This window comes from Zosterops lateralis (genome assembly GCF_965231275.1).
Source record: "Zosterops lateralis genome assembly, chromosome: 1".
Taxonomy (NCBI): domain Eukaryota; kingdom Metazoa; phylum Chordata; class Aves; order Passeriformes; family Zosteropidae; genus Zosterops; species Zosterops lateralis.
Genome location: NC_139762.1, coordinates 35,432,556 through 35,456,788, shown reverse-complemented (window position 1 = coordinate 35,456,788; position 24,233 = coordinate 35,432,556). Strand labels below are relative to the sequence as shown.

The 24,233-nt window shown below is 37.8% G+C and overlaps 1 protein-coding gene across 1 annotated transcript in view; it reads left to right on the top strand.

Annotated features, from left to right (window-relative positions):
- JAZF1 (JAZF zinc finger 1) overlaps positions 1-24,233 on the top strand; it is a 187,587-nt gene that overhangs the window by 98,850 nt on the left and 64,504 nt on the right. The window contains exon 2 of the mRNA XM_083872383.1: positions 3,568-3,640. Within this exon, the coding sequence (XP_083728509.1) occupies positions 3,568-3,640 (73 nt within the window). The remainder of the gene's footprint in view (positions 1-3,567; positions 3,641-24,233) is intronic.

Sequence of the window (24,233 nt, the reverse complement as noted above, 5' to 3'; positions counted from 1 at the left end):
CCTCATTCTGGTATCAGATTAATTGAGGGCATTGGCTGATCCATAACATCCTGGTCAGTGGGGCAGCACATGTTCAAAGGCATGCTTTGGGCAGCATGTGTGGTATTAGAAAACATTGCTAGTGTCTGCATGAATATGCTTAGACATGAGAAAAGCAGAGTGTTGGAAGTTCAGGCTTGAAGGTTCAGCATCAGGGAATACTGCTGCTTAATCTCACTGTAGCTGTACCTGCTATTCCTTGAAAAAGAAAGAAAAAAAAAAAACAAACCCAGTAATTACTGGGGTTTTGGTATCAAGTGTGAGATGGTTGTGATCTTTCTGTAGTCGTTAACAATGTACATTCACTCTGCTCAAAAGAGTGCTAACTAATATCAGGAATGTTAGCAGAGACTGCCTAAATTGAAAGTGAAATACAATGAATTGGGAGGGATCAGGCAGGGGCAGGAGGGAAGAGGGCACTCCAGGGAATGAATTTCATCTATGTGCAGTTGTGTGGTACGAGAGTGAACAAGTGGTTATAGACATGTCCATGAAAGTTTTAGCTTGTTCTTGTGTTGGGACATTTTGAGAGGGGAGCAAAACAGTGAAAGCAGTAGAGAGCAATGGAGGGCAGGATATATAGGAGGAATTGGAGTTAGGAAGGGGCAGGAGAGAGGAAGAGCACTGTCTGAAGCTGGGTAGAGGAAGAGGGAATGGAGGCAGAAAGGAATGGACTGGTGTCATTTTTAGACAGTGAGACAGAAATGGTGGGCCAAACATGCATGTGCCTGGAAAGCACAGCCATGCAGGTTTTAAGTGGATGCAGAGGAGCTGCCAGTGTGGTCTTCATGCTCCTCGGCTGGGGAAGGACTGTGTCAGGGCCCCGTGGCTGCTGCCACCTGTGGCACAGCTGGTCTGATTTCTCCTCTTTTCTGCTCTTCTTTGAGGGCCTTGCTGGGCCCCAGAACAAGTTTCTGTAGTTGTTTATTTATTTTTTATATATATATATATATATATATATATATTTATATTTATATATATATATATATATATATATATATATGTATGTATATATTATAGCTGAGGAAGAGAAATAATAGCCAGCAGTGTTATGTATAGTTCCTGCTGCAGTGCAGAAGTGAATGCAGCATTCTCATGACTGCAACCCAGCACCTGGTTGCAAGAGGAATAAAAATGTGTCAAGCATTCTAAGTGCTAAATTCATAGAAGATTTTTTTTTTTTACCATGGCTTGGATTATTTTGTGGAATTGGTATTATATACAGCATATTTGACTTTAAAAGCATGTGAAGTCTGATACATGGAGGGGGAGGGGATAGAAAGAATCTGCATTGCGTTTGTTTTGTGTCAGGCAGCACCTACTGAGAGACAGGAGTCTCCTTTCTCCAGGTGCCAGCAGGCAAATTGCTCTCTGCCTTGATAACACACTCCTACAAAAGTTATGGGGCTTTTGGTTTTTGTCTCTGTATTTTCATCTTCAGCTGGTGTTATGGGGAGCTGCTGGGAAGCTGCAGGAAGGGTGGTGGACTCTCCATTAGAGCCTTTCCTTGTCCTCTCCCACAGATAATGTGCAGCACTCTGATGTAAACCAGCCCCAATTTTGTCTCCTTCAGTCACAGAAACTGTTGTTTATAGGTGAAGGTTAATCCCATTTAAGAACTGGCTTAGCAAAGACATAGTCATTTAACCACAGATGCCTGAACTTGGGTTGCAGCAATTCTCAGATAGTCCTGGCTGGGATTAATGCCCTGCAGACATTCTGCATTGAGACAGTTTCATGGCAGGCCATGCACCACCGAGGTGTAAATCTAAGAGAGCTCACCCTGACAGTAGTTGTATGCTTGGCCTGCTAAATGATGGTGGGTTTTATAGAAACAAAGGCAAGTAAAAAATCTTTATATGTTATGTGAACTTGACTTTCTCAGAGAAGTGAATTAAACAGCATGGGAGATCACTCATGCTTTGCTGTCTTTGGTTAGCTTCATATGGAGTGTGATGTGCTGGCAATTACTGCAGAATTTCCCCAGGATCTGTTCCTCTTAAGAACAACAGGCTTGGGTTTGCTGATTGGATTGGCACTTTTATGCCTCCTCACTGAACTTTCTTAGAGTTATTTGTGTCTTCAGAGATATATTGATAAAGGCATGTTAGCAAATCCTGCAGTCTGAGCTGTGCAGGAGCAAGTGTAAGGAGAAAGATTAGGATCAGTCTGAGCTTTGAGAGGCGGACAGGGAAATCCCTTCTCCTTAAATAAAGACATTATCTGCTTGAGCAGTGGCGTGACAAATGCACCAACCCTCCAGCACCATCCCCATTCAGTTCAGTTAGAAATCTTCCATAAGGCATGGCAGCAGAGACAGATTTCAAAATAATTCTATCATGTTTTAGACCTCACAAAAACCACCAAAAGCAACTGATCAAGTCAAACTAATGTGCTTATTAAGATAATGAGTTTTTAAACATTAACAATGCTTAAAAACTGTAGGAGGAAGCAAGAACAATCCAAAATATAGGATTTGCTTGGAGTGCCCCGCGCCCTCCCCGCCTCACCAAACACAAAGTAGATATTTCTCAGAAATAAAAGATGGATAGCAGCAGTCCTGTGGGGAGCCATTTGGTAAAGGCACTTTTTATTCTTGATAGTTAAAGTGCAGAAATTGCACACAGAATTGCTTTTCAAGTAATGCATAAAACATGTTGTTAATGACTGTGTAGTAATCTGCACAGGCAGGATACACACTTTCCATTGGGAATTTTTGAAGACTATTTCTGCCCAGCTCCTAAAGGTGCCTATCAACTATGCAGGGCAAAGTTATGTTTGAAACTTCAGTATAACCCTGGTGTTTGGTGTAAGAAAACTGTCTAAACTATGGATGTACTCCCTTGGCTTTGGTTTCAGAAATTCAAACCAAAACTCCTTTGTTAGATAAAAGCACAACTTAAATGAAAAAATATGTTTTCAGTAACTGTTTCCATTGTCCTTTGCAGTTGACTGAGAAAGTTAGCACTCAAGGGAATTTGGATGTGTTTCCTTCAGGGCTTTTGGTGGGCAGTGCTCTGCTTGGCAAGCATTTTGCTTCAAGAGCATTTTGGTCTGACTTTTCTGATTCTGAGCTTCAGAAAATAAGCTGTAGAGAAGGGAGAGAACAAAACTAAGAGATGCAGAAGAAAAGTATTGAGGCCCAATAGAGGAAATCTAATCACTCTTGGAACATCTTAAATTGTTAAAATAGCTATATTAAAAAAGAAGCAAGCTCAAGCCATTTAACACTATAAATCATGGGAAGCGCTGAAAACTAATATTTGTGAGGGGGATTGGGAAAGCTTGTGTGACAGTTGGAAATTACATCACTGTTGATGTTTCAAATTCTTGCGTAAAGTAATGCAATACTGTGTTTATGAATGAATGGGCGAGTGATTGAGATGTGCTAAGTGTACTCTATGGATAAACTGGGTTGAGCTATTTTGTATCTCTTGTGTCCACTTAAGTTACTTTGCAGCACTCAGTCCCCTAATTTCAGTGTAAATACAAAAAGCTCAATTCTGTGTTTGTATTTTTTCATTCCAGATACAGACCCACGTGTATTAGAGAAACAAGAACTTCAGCAGCCAACCTATGTTGCTCTAAGTTACATTAACAGGTAAGTGTGGTTACTTTTCAGGTATAACTGATCTTGGTTTGCACAATTATACCAAAATGGGATGCTTATGGATGCACTCTATTTTGCATCGTGGGATGTAACACTATCATAATACCTGTTTTGGAAAAACAATTGAATTAAATTTTAACTAAATTTTTAATCACTTTTGCATAGGGCACAAGCAGACCTTCAGCTGCACTGCTCAAATACTTAGAAATGAGGTTGTAGCTTTTTATGTTTTAGCTAAATCTCATGCCAAACAAGATAATTGTTCTTGGCTTGGTTTCCTATTTTATTGTTCTTCACACAGGTGAGTAGAGAAAGATTTCACTTTTGATTGAAAAAAAGTTCTATCTGATAATATTTCAATATATAAGTGGATTTTTTACAGAACTTAAAAAGTTTTTCAACCACAATATATATCTTTAAAAAGCTTTCTTACCTGCCCTGTATAATCTAAAACTTGAAAGCAATTAAGAAATTAAACCATTTTAAAAGTACTTTTGTAAGTAATAGAGCCTCAGTTTTTCAGTTATTGACTGATAGTGGTACTGAAACCTCTGGGGTACTCTAGCATGGATTATTGTTTTTTATACATAGAAGACCAGTTTGCTTTCTTATTTTTGCTGTTTAAAGAATGAGATACAAACTCATAACCCTGTAAGCCTGGAAGATTACTCAAGATTTAGTTCGGCATAGACTGAGTTGATTGAAACTCTCATGAGTCATGCAAAATTTTTCTTTTTAATTCTACTTCATTTTAAAAATGGGAAAAAGCAAAACAAAAACCAACAAACTTTTAAAAACACAGAATCCACTGTTTGGCTTTCTATAATAAGCTGTAGCAAAAAAGTGTCAGTAGGTGTGTGGGGGAAGAATACTTTAAGGTGTGGAAGTAAGAAGTAAGAAGTGTGCTCACTTGGTGAAATGACTACATTTTCTCCACTACATGAGACTGTGATGATTAAGAATAGCCAGTATTGACATGATTTCCTACTTGGCAAGTAATTATTGTTCTTCCTGGAGACAGTCCGACTCTTAAACCATATTTTGAAATTAGCCGTGACCCTTTTTAACACTTAGTTCTGCTGATCTCATTTAATGTATAAAACTCTTTTTTTCCCATATGTGGGCTTGGTATGCTGTTGTGCATGTTGGTATGTTTCCCTCTTTCCATCATATACTTGGGTGTTTTCTCTTTTTGCTTCTGTGGTTATTTTACTTAATGTGAGAGAAGAGAAAGGTTTGGGTTTTTTTTTTTTTAAATTAGGGAAAAGCTGTTTTAAAACCACATACGTGACCATGGGACTTGTTTTAAGACAGTGGGACTTGATCATTAGTTTGGAGTCAGACTACTTTTAAAGTAGTTTGAAAGTGATATCTCATCTAAATTTCATTATTTTGGTACCCTTTAAACAGAGTTCTGTGTGACTGAGACAGTTTTAGTTGCTACACATCTTGTCCAAACTTTCTTACTCTGTCATTTCTGAAAAATAATTCTGGAGAACTGAACTGTGTTGTTTGTATAGTAAAACTGAATCTGAATTTGACTTGTGCTTGAACCAGCTGCTATTTAGTTGCTCTTTTAATTGTATCTTAATTTTTTCCAAAGTGCTAGTATCTTTCATTGAGCCACCTGCTCCATGCAACTCAAGCTCTTGAGGGAGCAGCAATATCCATTACAGTACAAGACATGCCTTTCTATTTCCCACTACATATGCCAGAGCTGAGTTCTGCTTTGTTGTCCCAGGCTATGAACTCAGATTTTGTAGCCTAATACATGTCATAAACATGTTGCATACTGTTAGATATCAAACACCAGATACTGCTGCACTTTTTTTAAACCCGTGCTTTTATGGCTTCCAAGTGGAACTGAACTTAGCTCAGTTCCTGCTGTGAGTTACAGACCTTAAAACAATCTTCCTCTGCAAGTTTGTATATTCAATATGTTCTGTGTGGGCTATACGGTCTCGTGGAGCCTGGGAAAATAGGGACATCTGATTCTCAGGGACTGGCAAAATTGTATGATAAGATGGACACTAAATATATGTTGTGGTAGAAAGATTAAATGGGTGTGCTTTATGCTCTGCCCATTCCCCTGTTGTATGGTGGCTATTATGAGCCAAAACAAAACATAAATCTGTGTTGTCTAGCTTGATAGCTGGGAGGATAAAGTATCAGTAAAACAGATAGTAGAGAGGGAAGGGTACTGGAGTCTCTGTTTACAACTTGAAACATACTCTTGTTTCCACTTCCCTTCTATCCCTGGTTATTTTCTCAGGCATATTATTGTGGCAGTACTGTTTGAGCTCTGAAGTTCTGAGACAGTCCTCAGATTGTGGATGTCTAAATCTGTAAGGCTCCATCTCTTTCTCTGCTGGAGATTTACTGCCATTACAGCTTTCAATAACTACACACAGATGCTTCTTCCATAGTGTGTGATCCTCATGTAGACAGATAACATTCCTTTTAAAACTGGTGGACAAAATATAAATTATGGGTCATAATGGTTTGTTACTGCTACATCAAACACTTCAATCAGACACTGACTGAATTGCCTCAAATCCCTTTCTCAGACAAAGTTTAGTGTAGCCTTAGTGCAGTCCCCAGTATTGATGGCTATTCCTTGCTTTCTTCTGGTTTGGTTTCTTAGAAGTCAGAATTGGAATCAATAAAAGACACACTACAGGCAAAGCAGATGCAGTTAATCTGCTTCCGTCCTATAAATATAGGAGAGGTTTGTCTGCAAGGAGTTCAATGGTGCTGCTACAGGATGGAATACTGGCTGTGATCTGTCAGGAGTAGTTGCAAATGAGCACTTGGGCCAACATCCTCCAGTACTTTCTAGAGGTATTTCCTTTGTAGATGGGTCAAGACTTTGTATTGCATTGAAATGCAGTAGTTAGCCACAGTGATTAATACTGCTTATACTGCTGCCTAAATGCAGGTTTTATAGCTTTAAGTTAATAAACCTGACTGTGAGTTTTGCTTGGTGTTTATTGGAATCTGCCTAGCATTCTTTGTGCCTCTGAGTGTGCCTAGTCTGAGCCTTTAGAGGTGATGGCTCTCAAGGTTGCTGTACCACCTGGCATTGCAGCATGCAGGCAGCCAAGGCTTTTGGACTGCTGCAGTCTAATGGAGAGACTTCTCAGTATTCTCATATTTGAAAGCTTGTTTAATGTGGATACTGCTGGTTACCTGTTAATGAGGAAAGCAACTGTTGTGGGAATGTTTGGACTTTTTAAAAAACAGCAAAACAAACATACCAATATTACTAGCACAAGTGAGAAGACAACAGAGGCATTCAAATAATTCCTTTGTCTGAAAAGGTAATATTAACAAAAGTTTTTAATAAAAAAGCTTTTATTCCCAACTTAGTGAAAGAAAAATTTTTTACTACTATGTTTTAATGGGGGTATTTTAACTTTGAGATTTTAAGTACCAGAAATAGGAAAAAAGCATGTTGTTGAAGTCAATTCCTTTCACCTTGAATATGAAGGATGGGAAGTACAATAGTAACTTGTGTTATTGGAAGCATATACAATAAAAAGAACAATTATTCTGTATATAATACAGTTTCCATGAAATACATTTTTCTTAGATACAGTAATTTCTTTGGTTAAAAAAAGTTTCATCCTGATGGGGAAAAAAGGATACTAGTATGCACCTACAACTGAAACTAAGCAGCCATAATTATATACTGTTTCTACTGCACATTGCATAATGGCTGTATTAGGGAATTTTTGAAAATAAAGGCTGTTGTAATCTTAAAATCTTTTAAAATCCACCAAAATACTTTAATTATGTTAATCCCAGGTTCTTTTTGATAGTGCTTTTCTATTCATAGTTGAGGTCATAGAAGAAGGGTTATATAATATATTTTAAGCATCGATCCTTCAAGCAATTGCAGCACACTGGTGTGAACATTTTTGGTGTTGCCCATGGGTAGTCTGTTGAATGTCTATAAAGTTCATTCTTGTGGACAGCTGGGACCACAAATTAAACCTGTGTTAAAAATTGGATGGCATTTTTAGATAAAGAGCTGAATCTTGGGATTCTCCTTGCATATCTCTGAACCAGTCTAACATTTTCAGTTCTCCCTCCAGATTTTAGTTTTAACTAGCAAGATTTTGCCTTACTGCTACCATTTTAAATTCCCATAGGCTTCAGGCATCTCATCTCCCCCCACTTCCCTTTCATTTCAACTGTCATTGACTTCTCATGAAAAAAATTCCTTACTCTGCCTCCTGCCTTTATACCACGAGAAGTAAAATTAATGATTTCTGTGAGCATATGTGTTTGTGAAAGAAATTATTTGCATGTAAAGTTCTGGCCACTAAAAACTGTCCCTGTGTCCTGTCCAGCTCACTAATTCTGCTTCAACTGCTATTACCTGTTTTTTCCTGGAGTAAAACAAACAGCCAACACCATAGGATTTAAAGATCATTTGAAAGTTATTTCAAAAAGTGGCAAATTTTTAGGTAGTGATATGTTTAGTATGCACTGTGTTACTAATGCAATAACAAGAAGAATGTTTTGGGATTTGAGGCAATGTCCTTTGACTACATTTGTGGGGTTTTGTTGCCTGGAATCAGAAGAAAAACTTTTGCAAACAATATTGAAGTGGTAATATAAAAAGCAGTTATTTAATTAAAGCTTTCCGATGCAAAAAATATAGGAATGTGCACACATGGTATGGGGTTTCTATGATTTTGATGAGGTTAATTAATTAGTACATCTAGCAGGTACATCCAAAAAGGGACCAGTTGCCCCAGCAACCCACACTTGAGTCTGCCCCTTGGAGTTGCTCCAGGGGAGTTCTTTGCCCTATATCCTGTTGTGCCTCTCAGGCACTGATGTAAAAGAAAATGTCTATGTTAGAAATTCTCTTCTTGAGAATAAGATTAAATGGAATTTCAAGAATGCGTTAGAAAGAGTCAGCTATTACATTTTAATGCATTCTAAAGTGTGAGAAAATGCTAAAACCTATACAACTAAATATTAAAAATCTACAAAGCTGCAAATATATGAGAAAGCTAAAAATCATTAGGCATCAGTTTCTTAGCAGAGCATCCAAACCATATAATAATGCAACATATTGCACCTTTGCTGTGGTTCAGCCCTGAGAGAATTTCCTGGGGTAAGCTCTAAGCAGTAGTTGCCCAAGAAGCCAGTGAAAGACTTAAGCCTCTCAGAGTTCATACCCCATGGCTGGATGTGCCATCAAAGTTCTTTATCAAACATTTTCTCAGCAGCAGTGAAAATCGTGTTGTTTCCTTTGTTTTTTCCTATGAGCACAAGCGTTGTTTGAGTAATTTGTGGGAGACAATTCCATTTTCTCCCCTTTGATTCCCTAAGAGTGTTTTAATCCTGAGACTGTTGATTAGTTTGGGGTAGGATGTAGCTTCTCTGTCTGGCATTTCTCCTCCTTGCCTTCTGACGTCTGTGTACTGTCACTGTAATGGCTGTTGGGGCACAGTTTGGAACAAAAGTCATGAGGCTGAAGAGAAGTTTCTCCTTGCTTGCATTCATAATAAATTCTTCTGCAGAAGGTATACGCAAAGTGAAATAATTCAGAAATGGTGAGCATCTTTCTCTAAAATAACTATTCCTGCATCAAAAACTTGATAAGCAGTAGATCAAGCTTCAAGTCTTTCTAGTTGATTCAAGCACGATATTTCCACTTTGAAGTTGTATCATCCATAGTACATAACAGATTGAGACATGATACCAATAAATATATAAGACTCCTTAAAATTAATTTTTGATCTCAAAATAGTTAATTTGATTTTTTGAATGAATAAAAAGTAAAATTTAAAAAAAGATATAACTAAGGATGATGCTAACTTTTTTTGCTGTAGCATACACTGTCTTAAATCTCACACTGTGATTTAGAAACAGAAGGGTAGAGACAAGGGAGACCTTTCCATTTCAGGAGTTCTATTTTAGATGAGTTTATCCGCATGGGAACATACTAGCCCATGAAGCTGTTAAAGCATTGCTGCATCACCTGTTGAGACTTGCTACATTTTATAGTGCCTAGTACCACAGTTCTTCCTCTCTGTCTTAAAATTTAACTTTTCCTTCCCATAATATGATCCTGTCTCATTTGAATGGAGTATCACAACTTTGTAGAAGTGCAGTGATTCCCTGGGATTGTTGGTTCTCATCATGTTGAAGGTGCATGCCAATGCTTCCAGTAGCTGGATTGGATGCATGTGACAGGATACAGAAAGAAAGGGATCAAAGTAACATGTCAATTGCCAGATAATATTTTTCTGTGTAAGCCTATTTTTAAGTTAACAGTGACCAAGTAGATCATATGGTTTTATTCATGTAGCCATATCTTTATGCTCTGCTATTTGACTTGTTCTGGAGATGGAACAAGACAAACTTCAGATGATAATTCAAACAAGATGTGCAGAAATGAATGATAGTTAGGGTAAGGGGAATGCCTTTTGGTTTGGAAGGATTTATGCAGATGGCTTTGTTTTCTCTTTCTCTTTTTACCAGTTTCAAGCTAAGCAAAGCTGAAGATTTATATGATGTACATCTCTTCTATTTCATGTCAGCAGTAAAGATCAAAAAGCAGATTGGCACTTTAAGGAAAAGCCTTAATGCCATGCCTTGAAATAAAAATTACGTGGTAAATTTAAATGTAGGACCTTGAAAGAATGTGTCTTAGTTGTGGGGTTGATTTTTTGTTTTAGTTGAGAGGGAATTAGCTTTCTTATGGTAATTTTTCTGTGAAAGACTCAGGATTTTTTTCCTTTTCTTTTCCACCCCATGGGTCTCAAGTGAAAGAAGCATTGCCAAGTCAGCATCATTTCTTGCAAGTGAATGTATGCACACCTCTATGTAGTTCAATTACCAAGCACTAGAGCTCTCAGTATAAGGATTTTCAGGATTCTTCTCTCCATTGGTATTTCTTCATCTTTTGTCAATGTAGCATGCCAAAATTGATGAAAAATCCATCTTGTCTTCCTGGCACTGTTTTTTGTCTTGGCCAGTTCTGTTTAAATTCCCAGCTTTCTGCATAGGTCTCTTGCACCAAGTCACTGCATTTAGGGAAGGGGAAGGAGAAATACTTTATCATCCCTTGCTTTAAAAAGGAGGGCATTTCATTTCTGTGGTGTTGAAATTTGATCCTAAGCAGTAGTAATGTTCTCAGAACAGCTGTTGGCTGCACAAAAAAACATATTCAGTTATTTTGCTGTCAGCTATGTGGGCTAATAAGGTTCTCACTATCTATTTCTATGTCCACAATAAGGTCCTAATTCTTACTAGACTCTGGTAATAACATATGTTCATTCTTTATATTGTAGTTACTTAACATATTTGCAGAGCTATTTGAAAAACACATTAATGTGCCCAGTTTCAGATCCTCTGCAGAAATAAGAACTTGTAGAAACTATTATGCTTTGATTTATGATTTAAGGATGAGCAAAAATTTTACAACTGTGATTAGTTTTCTTTTCAAGTGTAATCTGAGTTAAAGTGGCTGAAAGGAGCGGCTGTTCTTCCTGTCTCTACCATTTAGAAAAATGGCTGGCATAGACAGCTAGTTGCCTCCTATCCTGGTAAGTTTATTTTCTTTAAATCACCATCAACAACAGCAACAAAACATTACATGCACAGGAGAAAATTACAGACTGAGTAGATGAACCCTCTTAGGAAATGTTTATGCTGTCCAGTGTTATGCTAACAGCTTCTTGTGACAATCTTAGCTACATGTGATGTCTTGCAGATTGGCAAAATTGCCGTCCCTGGAATCCCAAGGCAGCCCAGACCAGCTGCTGATAATTTGCATTGACTTTGGCCTGATTTTTTTATGAACCTAAAATTTGCCTATCAATGACCTTGTGTATAAAAGTGGTTGTGCTTCTTTGTCTAATTTCACTGATTTTTAAAAAGTAGCAATATTTCATTGTAAAGCTTCCTACATAGACTTGTTGCAAAAAAGCACACATAGGATTAATCTACCGAAAGACTTAAAATTAGATTTTCAAATAAATTTGGTAGTTCAAAAGGCAAATTTTACTGAATTACTTTTTTTTCCCCCTATATACATTGTTTATTCTTAGATTCATTCCAGTAGTGACTATCCCATCAATTTATGAAAATGCAACAAACTATATCCATAATTCCTAAGGTGTCTAAAGATGCCTCATGTTTCCCTCTCCGCTCCTTCATTCTCATTTTTGCATATAACATTTAATATAATAGATAATAATTATAATATTGTTAATATAATATAATGATATATTATATATTTTATGTTATATATTATATATATGTAATGTAATAAATAATATATTATATGAATACAGCTGTTTAAAAATATAATATATAAGGGCTCTTACACAGCATTGCAAAGTCTGGCTAGTATTCAGTGAGAGATGGGGCCTGTGAACATAAAGGCCACGTAGCAAACAGAGTCACAGCACAACGTTTGTATATTGCCACAGGCATTCAGAATTAGGGCTACAATTTGGACGTTGCATACCAAGACTGTCCAAGCCATGCTTTAGGACAGCCTGTAGCCTAGACTAGAGATTAAGTGCAGATGAGAGAATATTCTTAGTGCTGGAGAACTTGGCTCATGAGGAAAGAGCATTGATGTCATCTTCCGCTGCATGAAACCTACTCCAAAGTGTTAGTCTCAGCCTTAATTTTCATTAAATACTTTTGCGGTTGGGTTGACCTCTCAATTTGATTCTGAGCCAGAGAGAAAATTTTATATCCTGCAAAGATGCATTCCTTATCCCACCACTTCCTCTGCAATACTCCAGTGTCCTGAGAAATGGAGACCAGGTGGAGAGCTTGACAGAGTTGGTTTCTTCTCTTCTTGAGGCCAAGGATGAATTTAGTAGGCCAGAGAGGGAATTTTGGAGTCCACCAGCAAAATGCTTTTGAAAGATGGTTCTCCTAGGTCTATGACTGGAGTAGCACAGGTTATAGCAATATTTAAGCATCTTCAGTACAGAGCTGAAAGGAAGCTGTGTTGTGGACTGACTAGGCTTCATGTTAGAACAAAATGAAGGTCAAAACTGAAGCCATCTGAAAGCAACTGGGGATGTAAAATATACGTATGAAAGAGAGCAGTGAGGATATACGTTATCATAAGGAATTTGTGAAGGTTAACTGCCGTGATTGTGAGCAGGTATTATTATATAGTAAAGGAACTTTTAATATGATGAAAACAGAGGAAAGAGGAAAAGGTTCCTTTGACTTTTGGTTTTCCTTTGGGGCTTCTCTCCTAAATTTGTAAGGTCTTGAGAGGGAGAAGCCCTGGCACATCATCTGTGATTTTTGTTTAGTCTACCTAATTTTGTTAAGATGGTATGGTATCATGTAATCAGAAAATTATTTTTGACAGCGACAATAGGCAAAACCATAGTGCTTACTGGATTTTTGTTATGAATGTAAAATCAGAGAAGAGATTGCTCTGATCTTGCCCTTGGATTTTTCTGAAACATCCTGTCCACAACTCAAACAGTGAAGACAATTCACAAGACTGTAAAAGCAAGAACTTGCGTGATGGAAGTAGAAATAAACCCCTGAAACTGGTGCAAGTACATGGGGGTTTTTGTTTGTTTGGTTGGTTTTTTTTTGGTGTACAGCTGTTGAATGTGTTTGTGAATAGAGGTGGACAGTTACCTGTCTTTAACCTCTGAAAGTCTAAAGTCTAATTCCATGCATTTTAACAATAATTCTGTATGTTACATATTACACATTGTTTAAGTAACTTATGTTGGATTATGGTGACCTGAAACACTCAGGCGGCTTGCTTGGCTCAGCAAACAAATGCTATTAAAGGAGGCTTTATTTAATTAATTTGGCTCAGCTATAGTACGGTTAGTCAGGCTGATTTACTACTTTCTGAGTCTTGGTTTCCCCGAAGCAATACAATTTTGCAGACACTAGATTTCTTGTTCCAATTTTTCAGAGAACTGAGAAAGGTTTTCTTTCATTGTTAGTGTTGGGGGTTTGTTTGTGGAGTTTTGGGTTGCTTTTTTTTAAAATCAGGCAAAAGTATTTCCTCAAGTGGTATATGAGGATACAGGCAGAGATGGAAATAATTACAGCAGTAATTCCATCTACAGGTGTAGATTGGCTGCAGGGGTAGACACTGCTGGTTTGTCCTTGATTACTGAGTAATTGCTGTGGGTTTGCCTTGCATGACTGTTTAATATCTAATAATTTCTAATTAGAGTAACTTTTGTAATGTATGAGCAAGACACTGTAACAGAGAGGGATGTAGTTGTGGGTTGTGGATTCTAGATGGAGGTGTAAAAAAGGTGACTTGTTCCAAAGTTGCGTATAAGTAACATTTCATATCTGTCACCATCAGTTCTGGGGATTGACCATGTCCCTTGAATGAACCTTTCACAAGAACTTTTGAGCTGGGAATAGGCTGGATTTATTACTTGCTTTTATAGTGTGGATAGCAGGACCATTCCTCTTAACATCCTATAACTCCTATAGCACCTATAGCTCCTGTGATGGTGGCAACAATTTGTGGTAGTAAGTTCCACTGCTGCTACACACAATGTAAAGTAAATTCAACAAAACTCAAATATTTGTTGAAAGCAGTTATCTTCCCTGCAGTAGCTTCCAATGTGAAATGTGCTTAATAAAGTGTTAAAAAACCTAGCCCAAAACACCCCTGTTCAAGGTGGGTTAAGGCATTTATGTGTGACTTCCCTCTCTACTGTTTCTTATTTCATTTGCTTATCTGCCGTTTCTAAAAGGTCAGTATTTAGGAAAAGTTGTGGAGCAATTTAAACCAGGTTAGTCAGGCAATGCTGTTTGCAAGAGGTAGCTGAACAGTTTCTGTCCTCCATGTAGAGGATTACCAGGGCTGATGCTGACTTTTTAGCCATAGAGCCTGGGTATAAGAGCCTGGTTTGAAAATTTTTAAAACTTTGAACTTATGCTTTTAATGTGATCTTTGGGATCTGACCAACTACAAAAATACTATCTGTGACCAATGTTGAGATTGTAGAAATGCCCTAAATTTGCACCCAGCACTATGTAGCAGCTCTTTAATAAAAAGAAAACCAAGTGTGTTACCATTTAAAATAATGAGGAAAATACCCCTTGCTAAATGTAATTCTCATAATCTGCTAAATATATTGAAAAACGACATTTTGCGAGGGCTTTTAAGAACATGCAGGAGAGTACTTAGATTTCCTGTTCCAAAAAATTTTTTCATTTAAAGTATATTCCCTTTTTTAAAAATATTTTTTCTACTGATTTCTCTTGCACAGTACTTAAGTCATAATGCTCTTAGAGGTTGCCCTTTGTTATTGCTTTTGGTTTTTGCCATTTAATGCAGAGAGCTGGAGAAAGGTTTGTAGAAACCTGTAATGCAATTATATAAAATTAATGTACTCTTCTCATGCTAGTAAAAGAAACATACAATCAATAGGTAAAGAACTTCTCATATTTATTTCATACTCCATGAAGTGCAATCTCATTTATTCTTATTGGCACCTAAGGTCCTGTGCACATAATTGTTCATTTGCATCATGTATTTTAATGTTGCTGGTAGTTTTGATTTCACCCATCTGGCTCAGTTAGAACAGTGTAACAGCCCAGCTAGGCTGGGGATTGTAGACAGCACCACTGCTCCACTGGAAACCAACCTGCATCCTTTTTAGTTAGTAGGGATTTTGCTTTAGATTTAGGTTTGGTCCAGTAAGAGCCCTTGACTACTACATTGACTCAAAATCTGTTATAGGAAACTACCTGTCACAGTTTCTAACCGAATACTTCTGCAAATCGCGTGTACGTAAATGAGGAGTGACTTAATTAGTTGTGAGACATCAGAATTAACTATCTTCCTACCTGATTTAAAATTGTGAATCTTTTTTTTTTTTCTTTAACAATATTTTTGTGCAGGAATTAAATCATTACCAAAACTTAATGTAACATGGATTTTGCTTTAGTTTCAGACAAAGACATTTTTAAAAATCTGCCTACATGAAATGCAGTATAAAATTACAACCTACATGCCCTCCTAAAGGTATTGTAAGTCTAGGCCTTTTTTTTTTTTTTTTTTCTTAATTGTAATTATTGGTTTAATATGATTAAGAAGTGAGGAAACATTGTGAGTAGTATAAGCTTTATAGGAAAAGATGTTGCACTTTCAATGAGCTAGGCAATTACCTGTATTTTGGCTTTGCATTCATATGATCCATAAAAGATGTTCGGTTTCCTCATTATTATTTTTTCTTTCCTATTGCTGCCTCAGTGATGGTAAATGCAAGCAGAAAATACTGCTTCAGTAAAGTTTGGACTTGGTTGTTTCACATCCTGAATATTTCAAAAGCATGCTGGAGGTTTTGTGCACAGGTTGTGATGAAAAGGCTTAGTTTCTTAATATATTACTGTGATGAGGAAAGAGAAGAACTATAGTACAGAGGTATTCCATCCCCATTTCTTGAAAATATTTTCTTGGCAGAAATTGTACTTAAGTAGAACTCCATTACCATGGACGATTCTTGATTTGCAAGAGCAGTAATTTTATACATACTGCTTGTCAATGCATGTTCTTACATATGGTATAAAACTAAAACATCGCTATCTGACGGGTTCTTCATTTTTGCTGATGTCCTTATTTCATTTGAGGCATGGTTTGTTGGGGCAGTGTGTAGGGCAGAATAAAACTTTCACGATGAAACCTGAAACTGGATGAAACAAACCTGAAGGCTGGATCAAGTTCACAGGAACATTTGCTGAGGTTTCTAAGTCTGGGTTGAATTTGCAGCCAATCTGTGCTCACTTACTGTGCATTGAAAGAACCACAAGAAATGTATTGGTTTCATATGGTTTCAGCCATCAGTCACTTCACACTAGTGGTGACTTCAGTAAAAGCTGGTTGTTGCTTGCCCTGACTTCAGTGAAAGGGAGTTGATGCCCATGTCAAGTGATGTAAAAAGTCAAGAGTAGTAGGTGGTTTGTCGGTACCATCAAGTAGGAACGTGACAGAAGGCAACAGAGTTTGTGCTCCCAAAAGCACAAGGGAGAAAGGCAGATGTAGGCAGGATCTCCCATGACTCTTGAGAAACTCCCACCTGGTCATTGCTGAGCTGCAGGACAAGTGACAAGGACCAGACTGTGCATGCAAGGTGGGTCTTTTGCCAGCATGGAAGACAGGACAAGGAAGAGCCAATTAGCAAAAGTGAGGATGCTTCTCCTTGTGGGTACAAACATGGGAGTTTCATGGAGGATGTCTTTTAGTCAGGGAAACACAAGGGAAAAAAGTTTAATTGTGGGATAGAAGTATTTCAGGGGAGTAAAAACCTGGGTCAGCTTAGTTATAGGATGACTGAAACATATCAAGAAAGGAGAATCCAAAGGATACAATACACACACTGAGTCAAGGACAGGTTCTTCGGTGTGATGGGTGGGGGCCAATATCTCATTTTAACAGTTAGAGAAGGGTTATTGAAGGATTATTTCTTGATTAGTAGATGCAAAAGGAAAGCTTTCTACTTTGAATTGTCTCTGGTAAATAAAGTCATTTCCTGCTGGGGATCACTTGAAAGCTTTGTGTGCTAATCCTCAGAAGACACTTGCTGATATTGGTGCTTGCAGCTCTCCCTTGTGAGCACTGTGCCACAGGAGAAGTTTGATGGATGCATGTTTGAATAGGACTTGGTATCATTCTTTGGAGGTAATGCCACTAACAAACATCCCTTTTTATTTCTCTGTCAGCAATGCTGAAATAAATTAGCTAGCACTTGAAATTGCTGAACTTTGGATTAAGTTCCAGAGTGGAAATATATTTGGGAAAAAAAATCTAATGATAAATAAAAAGCAATCTCCCAAGACACATGCGGGAAGCCTGATTCCACCATACTTCCTGCCAGTCAAAATTGTGGAACCTGCTGGCCATTTTTTGCTAAGCTTAGCAGTAGGGTAGAGGTCTTAAAAGTTAGATAAATTAATCTAATCTTCATCTAATAAGTTGTTGGCTGGGCAAGAAAGACCCAAATTAATGCTCTGGGTACTGAGAGAAAGGACTCAGGTGCTAAATGTTGTCTGGCAGTGCAGCTCTGGAGTAGCCTTAGCACATAAGAATTTAGAGGAAGCAAGTTTCCATTACATTTGCCAGTCACAGGCAATTTGTTTTCTGTCCATATCATCTAATGGAAAACTCCCTATGGCCTTGTGTTTGGTGCTCTAATATTTCTCGCAGTACTTCCCAGAACTACTGGTTTGTCCGTGGGGAATTCAGTAAATATCTATGAGAAATTAAGTGCCTTGCTGTAATACTAGCTTTGGATCAGTGGGAGTTGTAAAGAGTAGTGTAAGGTAGAAGATGTTTTAGAAGGAACTTAGAATGAGAACTATCAGCCAGATATTTAAGAAACCTCCCAAATTAAATCCTCCTTGGCACCTGTCTTCCTGATGATACTGTGTGTTGCAGGCAAGGCAAGCAAAGTCTGTGGAGCTGTGATTGGGCCTGGGTTTCCCTGGGAGCTGTAGGAGAGAACAATATCTAAAGGGACAAATGTTATCAAATGGTGGGTCTTCAAGTTGGGTTTGTGTGCCAATTTCCTTTGTAGCCAAAAGTTTTCTGCTAACTTTCAACAATTAGTCCACAGTATCTGAACTATAACCTCAGTTTTTAAGCGACAGATGCTGAAGACTTGGCTAGATAATTACATTAGCATTTACTTTCCTAAAATCTGTACATAGAGAAAGACAGAATACTGGCAAGGCTTTTACATAAGAGCTACAGTTCCCAGAAAGTAGCATTTCATTATTATGTCTGTGATGCAGCTTTGAGAAGAAAACCAGGTAATCCCTAAGGAACAATTCAGCCAAAGCATCTCAGAGTTGTAAGAACTGGCCCACCAGCACCTTGTAGCTCCTGCTGCCTGACTGCATATTTGTGCTCTTTTTTCTTTTCCACCACCCCTCAATTTCCTGTGAAGGTGAAATTAATGCAGCTCAGACAATGCTTCTGTGATGGTTTTATTTTTCCCTGTGTAAATTCAGAGCATTTCTATTTCTCAGTGCACTGAATGATAGTGACAGCACTGAAGATTTATATTTGATATGGTGAGAAGCTTTGTGATGTAAGAGGTGGCATGTAGGTTAAAAGGTGGTGACAGGATATCAAGAATTCATTGCTATGAAGAGGAGCACAGGATCTCACCGGGGAGGAAAAAAGAGTGAGAGTGGAGTCTACAAGGAGGCTGTATTAATTCTTTACCTCTGTTCATGCATTATAACCTTGAGACTAAGTATGAATATGCACTTTCAGATCTTCTTTATCCAGTGTGGGGACGGAATGAGAAATGTTTTCTGTGGAAATTAGAGAATGGATAGTAAACATTCCCAGAAGCATATAAAATACTTAAATGTATTTTTCCTCAAATACTGTCTCTGTTAAATGTAGTACAAGTTACAGATTGCTCTTTCCTTACATCATTTGATTTTTGGGAAAGCCATTAACAAAGGTATGAGGCTGTGAGCCAAAAGGCACAGGTTCTGTTCCCCATCCCATCAATTATCTGCTTTGCGATCTGAGGCAAGTAATTTTTCTGCCCCTGTGTCACTTCCTAATCTGTCTGATGCTTTGGCTGACTGCTGACAGATCCCTCCATGTCTATGATAAAAAGTACTTTATATCAGACAGGTGGTGGTGTCAGCTGCATCTCTCTAGTTGGTGTCTGTTCCTACAGCATATTGAGAATTACAGTTAATAAGCTAATCAAATAGAAGTATGTTAATTTAATTTCAAAGACACAGATGTTACTTTAAATTCCATAATATAGAACATAGAGATTAGTTTCTCAAGACTGGACAAGAGAGGCAATTTAATGTGAATTAAATGCAGAAATAACGTAAGTGATGAGTCTGCTGTGGTTTAGAAACCTTTGGTTGGTTTTCCTGCCCTCAACTGTTCATTTTCTTACATATCTTTTGCTTTAAAATTCTGGTTTAACCAAAGAAGAAATCAGACTATCAAGGTGTTCTGTCAAGGCTGCTTTCTAGTAGAAGTCTGCATGGAAACGTGTTGGCAGCTTTGTGGAAGCATAGATACTGGCAGACTTCTTTCAAATTCTTTTTGCTTGGCATTTATGTAATAGGTTGGATGTGTTGGCTTCCTGCACTTGACAGTTGTCAGAAAACAGGCATTTATGCACTTAAATCCATGGTATGTATATAATCCAACTAAAATTGAGCTATATAAGCTTTGAAAATTACGTTCCAAGAAAATACCAAAATTAGTTTGTAGTCCATTCTTATCTTTTAACTTCTGGGTTTTTTTAAATAGTGCTTGGTAAAAAGCCCACACCTCAAATACATACCTAATATATTGTCCTTCATTGTGTGGAATTGACAAGCTTAAAATACTATTGACAGGAGAATTTTTTAGTCCAGATGGTCTCAGCTTTGTGTAATTTACCTTTTAATGTATGGCTTGCCAGCTGGGACAACTTAGCTTTGGGTGAAATTTGCATAGCCATCAGATATTTGTTACATGCCTGGAAAGAAAAGTGGGAGCAAGTTCTGGCTTATGCTAATACTTTGCTATCACCACTAAAGCAGCAAAATAAGAATTAGACTCTTCATTTGTTCTTGGCAGTTAAATTATGAGTCTCTGCCTTATAAAGATTAGATATTTTTCCATGAGCTCTTTACTACTGATGAAGCAGGCAGTGCTTTAATCGTGAAATTGTTTCACCTTGTTAAAATACTACCGTTCTTGTTGAACAAATTAAGTTATAAAATATTGAATATGTGCACCAGGCATTTCCAGACTTCAAATACATTTTCAGACAAAACAAACTAAAACATTATGGGAATTCGTGTTTTAATGCTTGATTTTATTCTGGTTCTATTTTTGTTACAGTAGTTTTAAAAGATTAGACATTACTGGTTCTAAAATAGTGCCACACTATTCTTGTAAATGTCCCAATAACAACAATAATTAATATCCCCACATTTGCATTTTAAGCCACTCCATTTCCCTAGTCATCTATTACTTGGATGTGAAAAAATCATTTCTCGTCAAAACTTGGCACAGAATACCTGAATTCCATACTTTTTACCAGATGTAAAAATAAAAGTGAAAGAATTCATCTTTTTCCCGCCAATTAAAGGGTTCAATAAAGTATGAGTTAAATTTTGTCCTTATTTTGATAAACGGTTTTCATTTACAAAAGCTCTGATCTAAAAAAAAAAAAAAATAGATAAGAAAAAAAAGGTTAGGAAAAAAACCAGAGGGAAGTAGAGAGAGGAGGGATTGGGGGATCTGCCTCATGAATGATAATAACATGAAACTGCTGCTTTCCAGAGAATGCGTAACAGCCTCAGTTCCTTGGTGATTTTGGAGGAACACTTGCCTTTTGCAATGCAGTACTATAAGAAAACAACCATCATCTCCATGTAGCCACCACTGAGATGGCTTTGGTTACAGGGTGCTGATCACATCTGTCTCAAAATACTTCCAAGTGGTTATCAGGCCAATAGCCTTGTACTGCTTCAGAGTGATGTGTGTCCCTGTCTTCCCTGAGAAAGATTATGAATGTTTTTCACGTCTGTCATTTTTTTGTGGAGACTCTGGTTTTGCCCAAACCTAAACCTACTATAAAAAGCCTGTAGTATCCTGTTGAATCTTCTTAAGGAAACTTCTTGAGCCTAGGGATATTGAGAGAGACACCCATTGATTTAAGATTATACTTGATGAGGTGCAAGTTTTATTCTGTGATTCACCATTCTAATAATTATAATTTTCACTGGGGTAAAAAGCTGAGAAATACTTGGAACATTCAGAAAATGGCAAAAGCATCTCCTGCTTTGGGTTAGTAGCCTCACAAAGCCCACCAGTGTGCTGGCCAGAGCCCTACCCTGCAACACATAGAGTGGGCGGGTGCTTGTTTCATACAGAGCTGAGGAATGGTTTTTCTGCTGGATTGGTAAAAAATCTGTTGCAATAATGCTGGTTTTATGCCAATGAATCATCTTTATTTATTTAGGAACACTTTTTTTTTCAAGCCTGACTTCAGTTCATCCAATTATCACAATCCCACTAGGGGAATTGCATGGTTCTTGCAGATTTCTGCCCAGAGGTGTTGGCTTGCCTGAGGCATAGGTGTAAAAGTTGCATGTAACTGAAATATACTATTTTCTCTTCAGTCAGTGTCCATTGCCACCACTCAAGGAGACCACAGAGGAGACAGTGCCATATAATAACGAGACAATGTTGAATGAAGCCTGCCATCAATTTCTTCTTATTGCAGACACAGATTTTTATAACAGCGGCTTTATTCCAATCTGAGTTGAATTTCAAGTCTATCTTTGAAAAGAGGTATTTTTGAAAGCCAGAAACATATGGATGTGTCCTCATTCATCTGCAGAAGGACAAGCAGGGAGTGAAGGGAATGTGTTGGCCTGTATTGTTGGAAGCACATTGCCTCCATGAAGGGCAAGGTACTGTGCCATTCAAGTCCCTGCTATTTGTCTTGGCAAAGGACAAGTTGCTTGGTCCATTTCATGCCTTGCATGAAAAAGGACCCAGGACATAAGGCTATGTTACGTTGACACAATCTTGGTGAGTGTAAAATACTCACTAATTTAAGGAGGTAGGCTGATACTGATCCTGAAGAAGAAGGGAAAAAAAATTGCAGCCCACCCTTGCTCTAAATATGTAAATATTGGCATACAGGAATAGACATTTAAAATTTATCACAGAAGTGAGAGTACTTTGCAAGGCGTGCCTGGTCAGAATGACAAAAGAACAGGCATATTCCGTAACTTGAAACTCAGGATTCCTTCCCATTTCTGTCTCTAGTGGTTAGAGTTCTTCGCTCTTGCTAGATTACAAGTCCGCAGGGACTTTTAAAACTACTTATTCAGACTTTACTGTTTTGGATGTACAAGAGTTAGTTGCATTAAGCTGTAGCTTGGAAAAAAAAACTGAAACCATTTTATAGCATTTTAAAATAACTTTATTAAAGGATAGCATAAAAGATCACAGTTTTTCTGTTTTTACAGCTCTGCTTTGAAAAGATAATAAAGCTACTACACAGGACATGTATTAGGCTGGTGATTAATGTGTCTGTGTGTTGCAACTCCGAATACTCTGAAACTAGCTTTATATTGGAATGAATGAAAATGTCACATAATGAAACCACAGAGGAGGAGTACATTGCTAAGAAAATAATGTGCACTAGTCTCTCACTAGGTAACATGTTACATTAGCAGAGTGGGCTGAACTTCTTTTGCTTTCTGTATGGGGATTTTAAAGTACTTAACATCAAAGAGGAGCTCTGTTTTGATAGAGTAATTGATAGAGCCTGGATAATCCTATTGCACAAACATTAGCAGGAGGCTGGGGCTCTTGACATTGTGAAGAATACAGTGAAGTTTTAAAGTGTTTTTTTCTAGGACTCTTCATCAATCTGTATTTTAGGCTTGAGTTCTAAAATGTTGGGTTTAAGATGAGATCCACTATTGAATAAATAAATGTTGTTATTGGGAGGGAGATGGAAAGACAAGGTCTTTTTCCTCTAGGGAAGGATAGATATCTGCCTTCTTGTAGATGCTGCATAATTTAGGTTGGAAAGGATCCCAAGAGGTTTTGTCATTCAGCCCCTGGCCCTAAGTAGGGTTAACCTCAAAGTTAGATGGGGCTGATTAAGGAGCTTGTCTTTTTAGGCAGCCTTTTCCAGTGCCAAGGTGCTCTTGTGAAACCCTTTTTGTCTATATAAAACTGGGATTTTTCTGTGCTAAAAAACTTTTATCCGTTGACTTTTGCCCTTTTGATGTGTACACATCTCTGAGGAGAGCCTGGTTCAACCTTGTAGCTAGACAAAAACAGCCACCTTGCCCAGCTTCTTCACATCTTGCACGGTGCAGCCTCAACCGTGCTTCCCTGCTGCCCATCCATCACTTTGCCTCTTTGCTGGGGTGCAGGAGTGGACATACTCTTCCCAACCAGTCCTCACGAGTGCCGTGTAGATAGATTTAATGGATTCACTCAACCTGCTGCCTGACATCGTACTAAACTCAACACAGGCTGTGCGATTGACCTGTTGCTGCTGTGATGTGTTGCTTGATTTGGGCTAAGATGCTTTCTTTCCATTACCAGTTCTTTTCTAGGACATAGCATTTCCTAAGCCCTCAGTTGCCTTGATGATCTGTAGTACCAGTGCTGTACTTAAGAACAAAAAAACCCAAAACGAAATGAAAAAAAAGAGCTACAGAGAGATGTAGATGCCTAGTTGTCTGTCATGTGTGTCTTACTGTTAAACACCAGAAGTTGGAGTATCAGTCACCAAATGTTCAGTTGCTGATCAACCCAAGTTCGCATGAGGAATGTTCTTAGTGCCTCTGAGAGTTTGCTGCAAGAGCAGCTCACGTAACCAGGTCAGTTTATGCCTTCAGTGGAATTCATCTCAATTACAGATGCAGCCACTAAGTATTTTAATAACTATATCACTAATAGTTTAAAAAAACATTGAAGGATTAAGAGCCATATGTTCTCCCAGGCATGTGAGCTTAACAAATGCAGTATTTTGCTATAAACTTTTTTTTTTTCTCTTTGGTATGTAGCCACCCCATC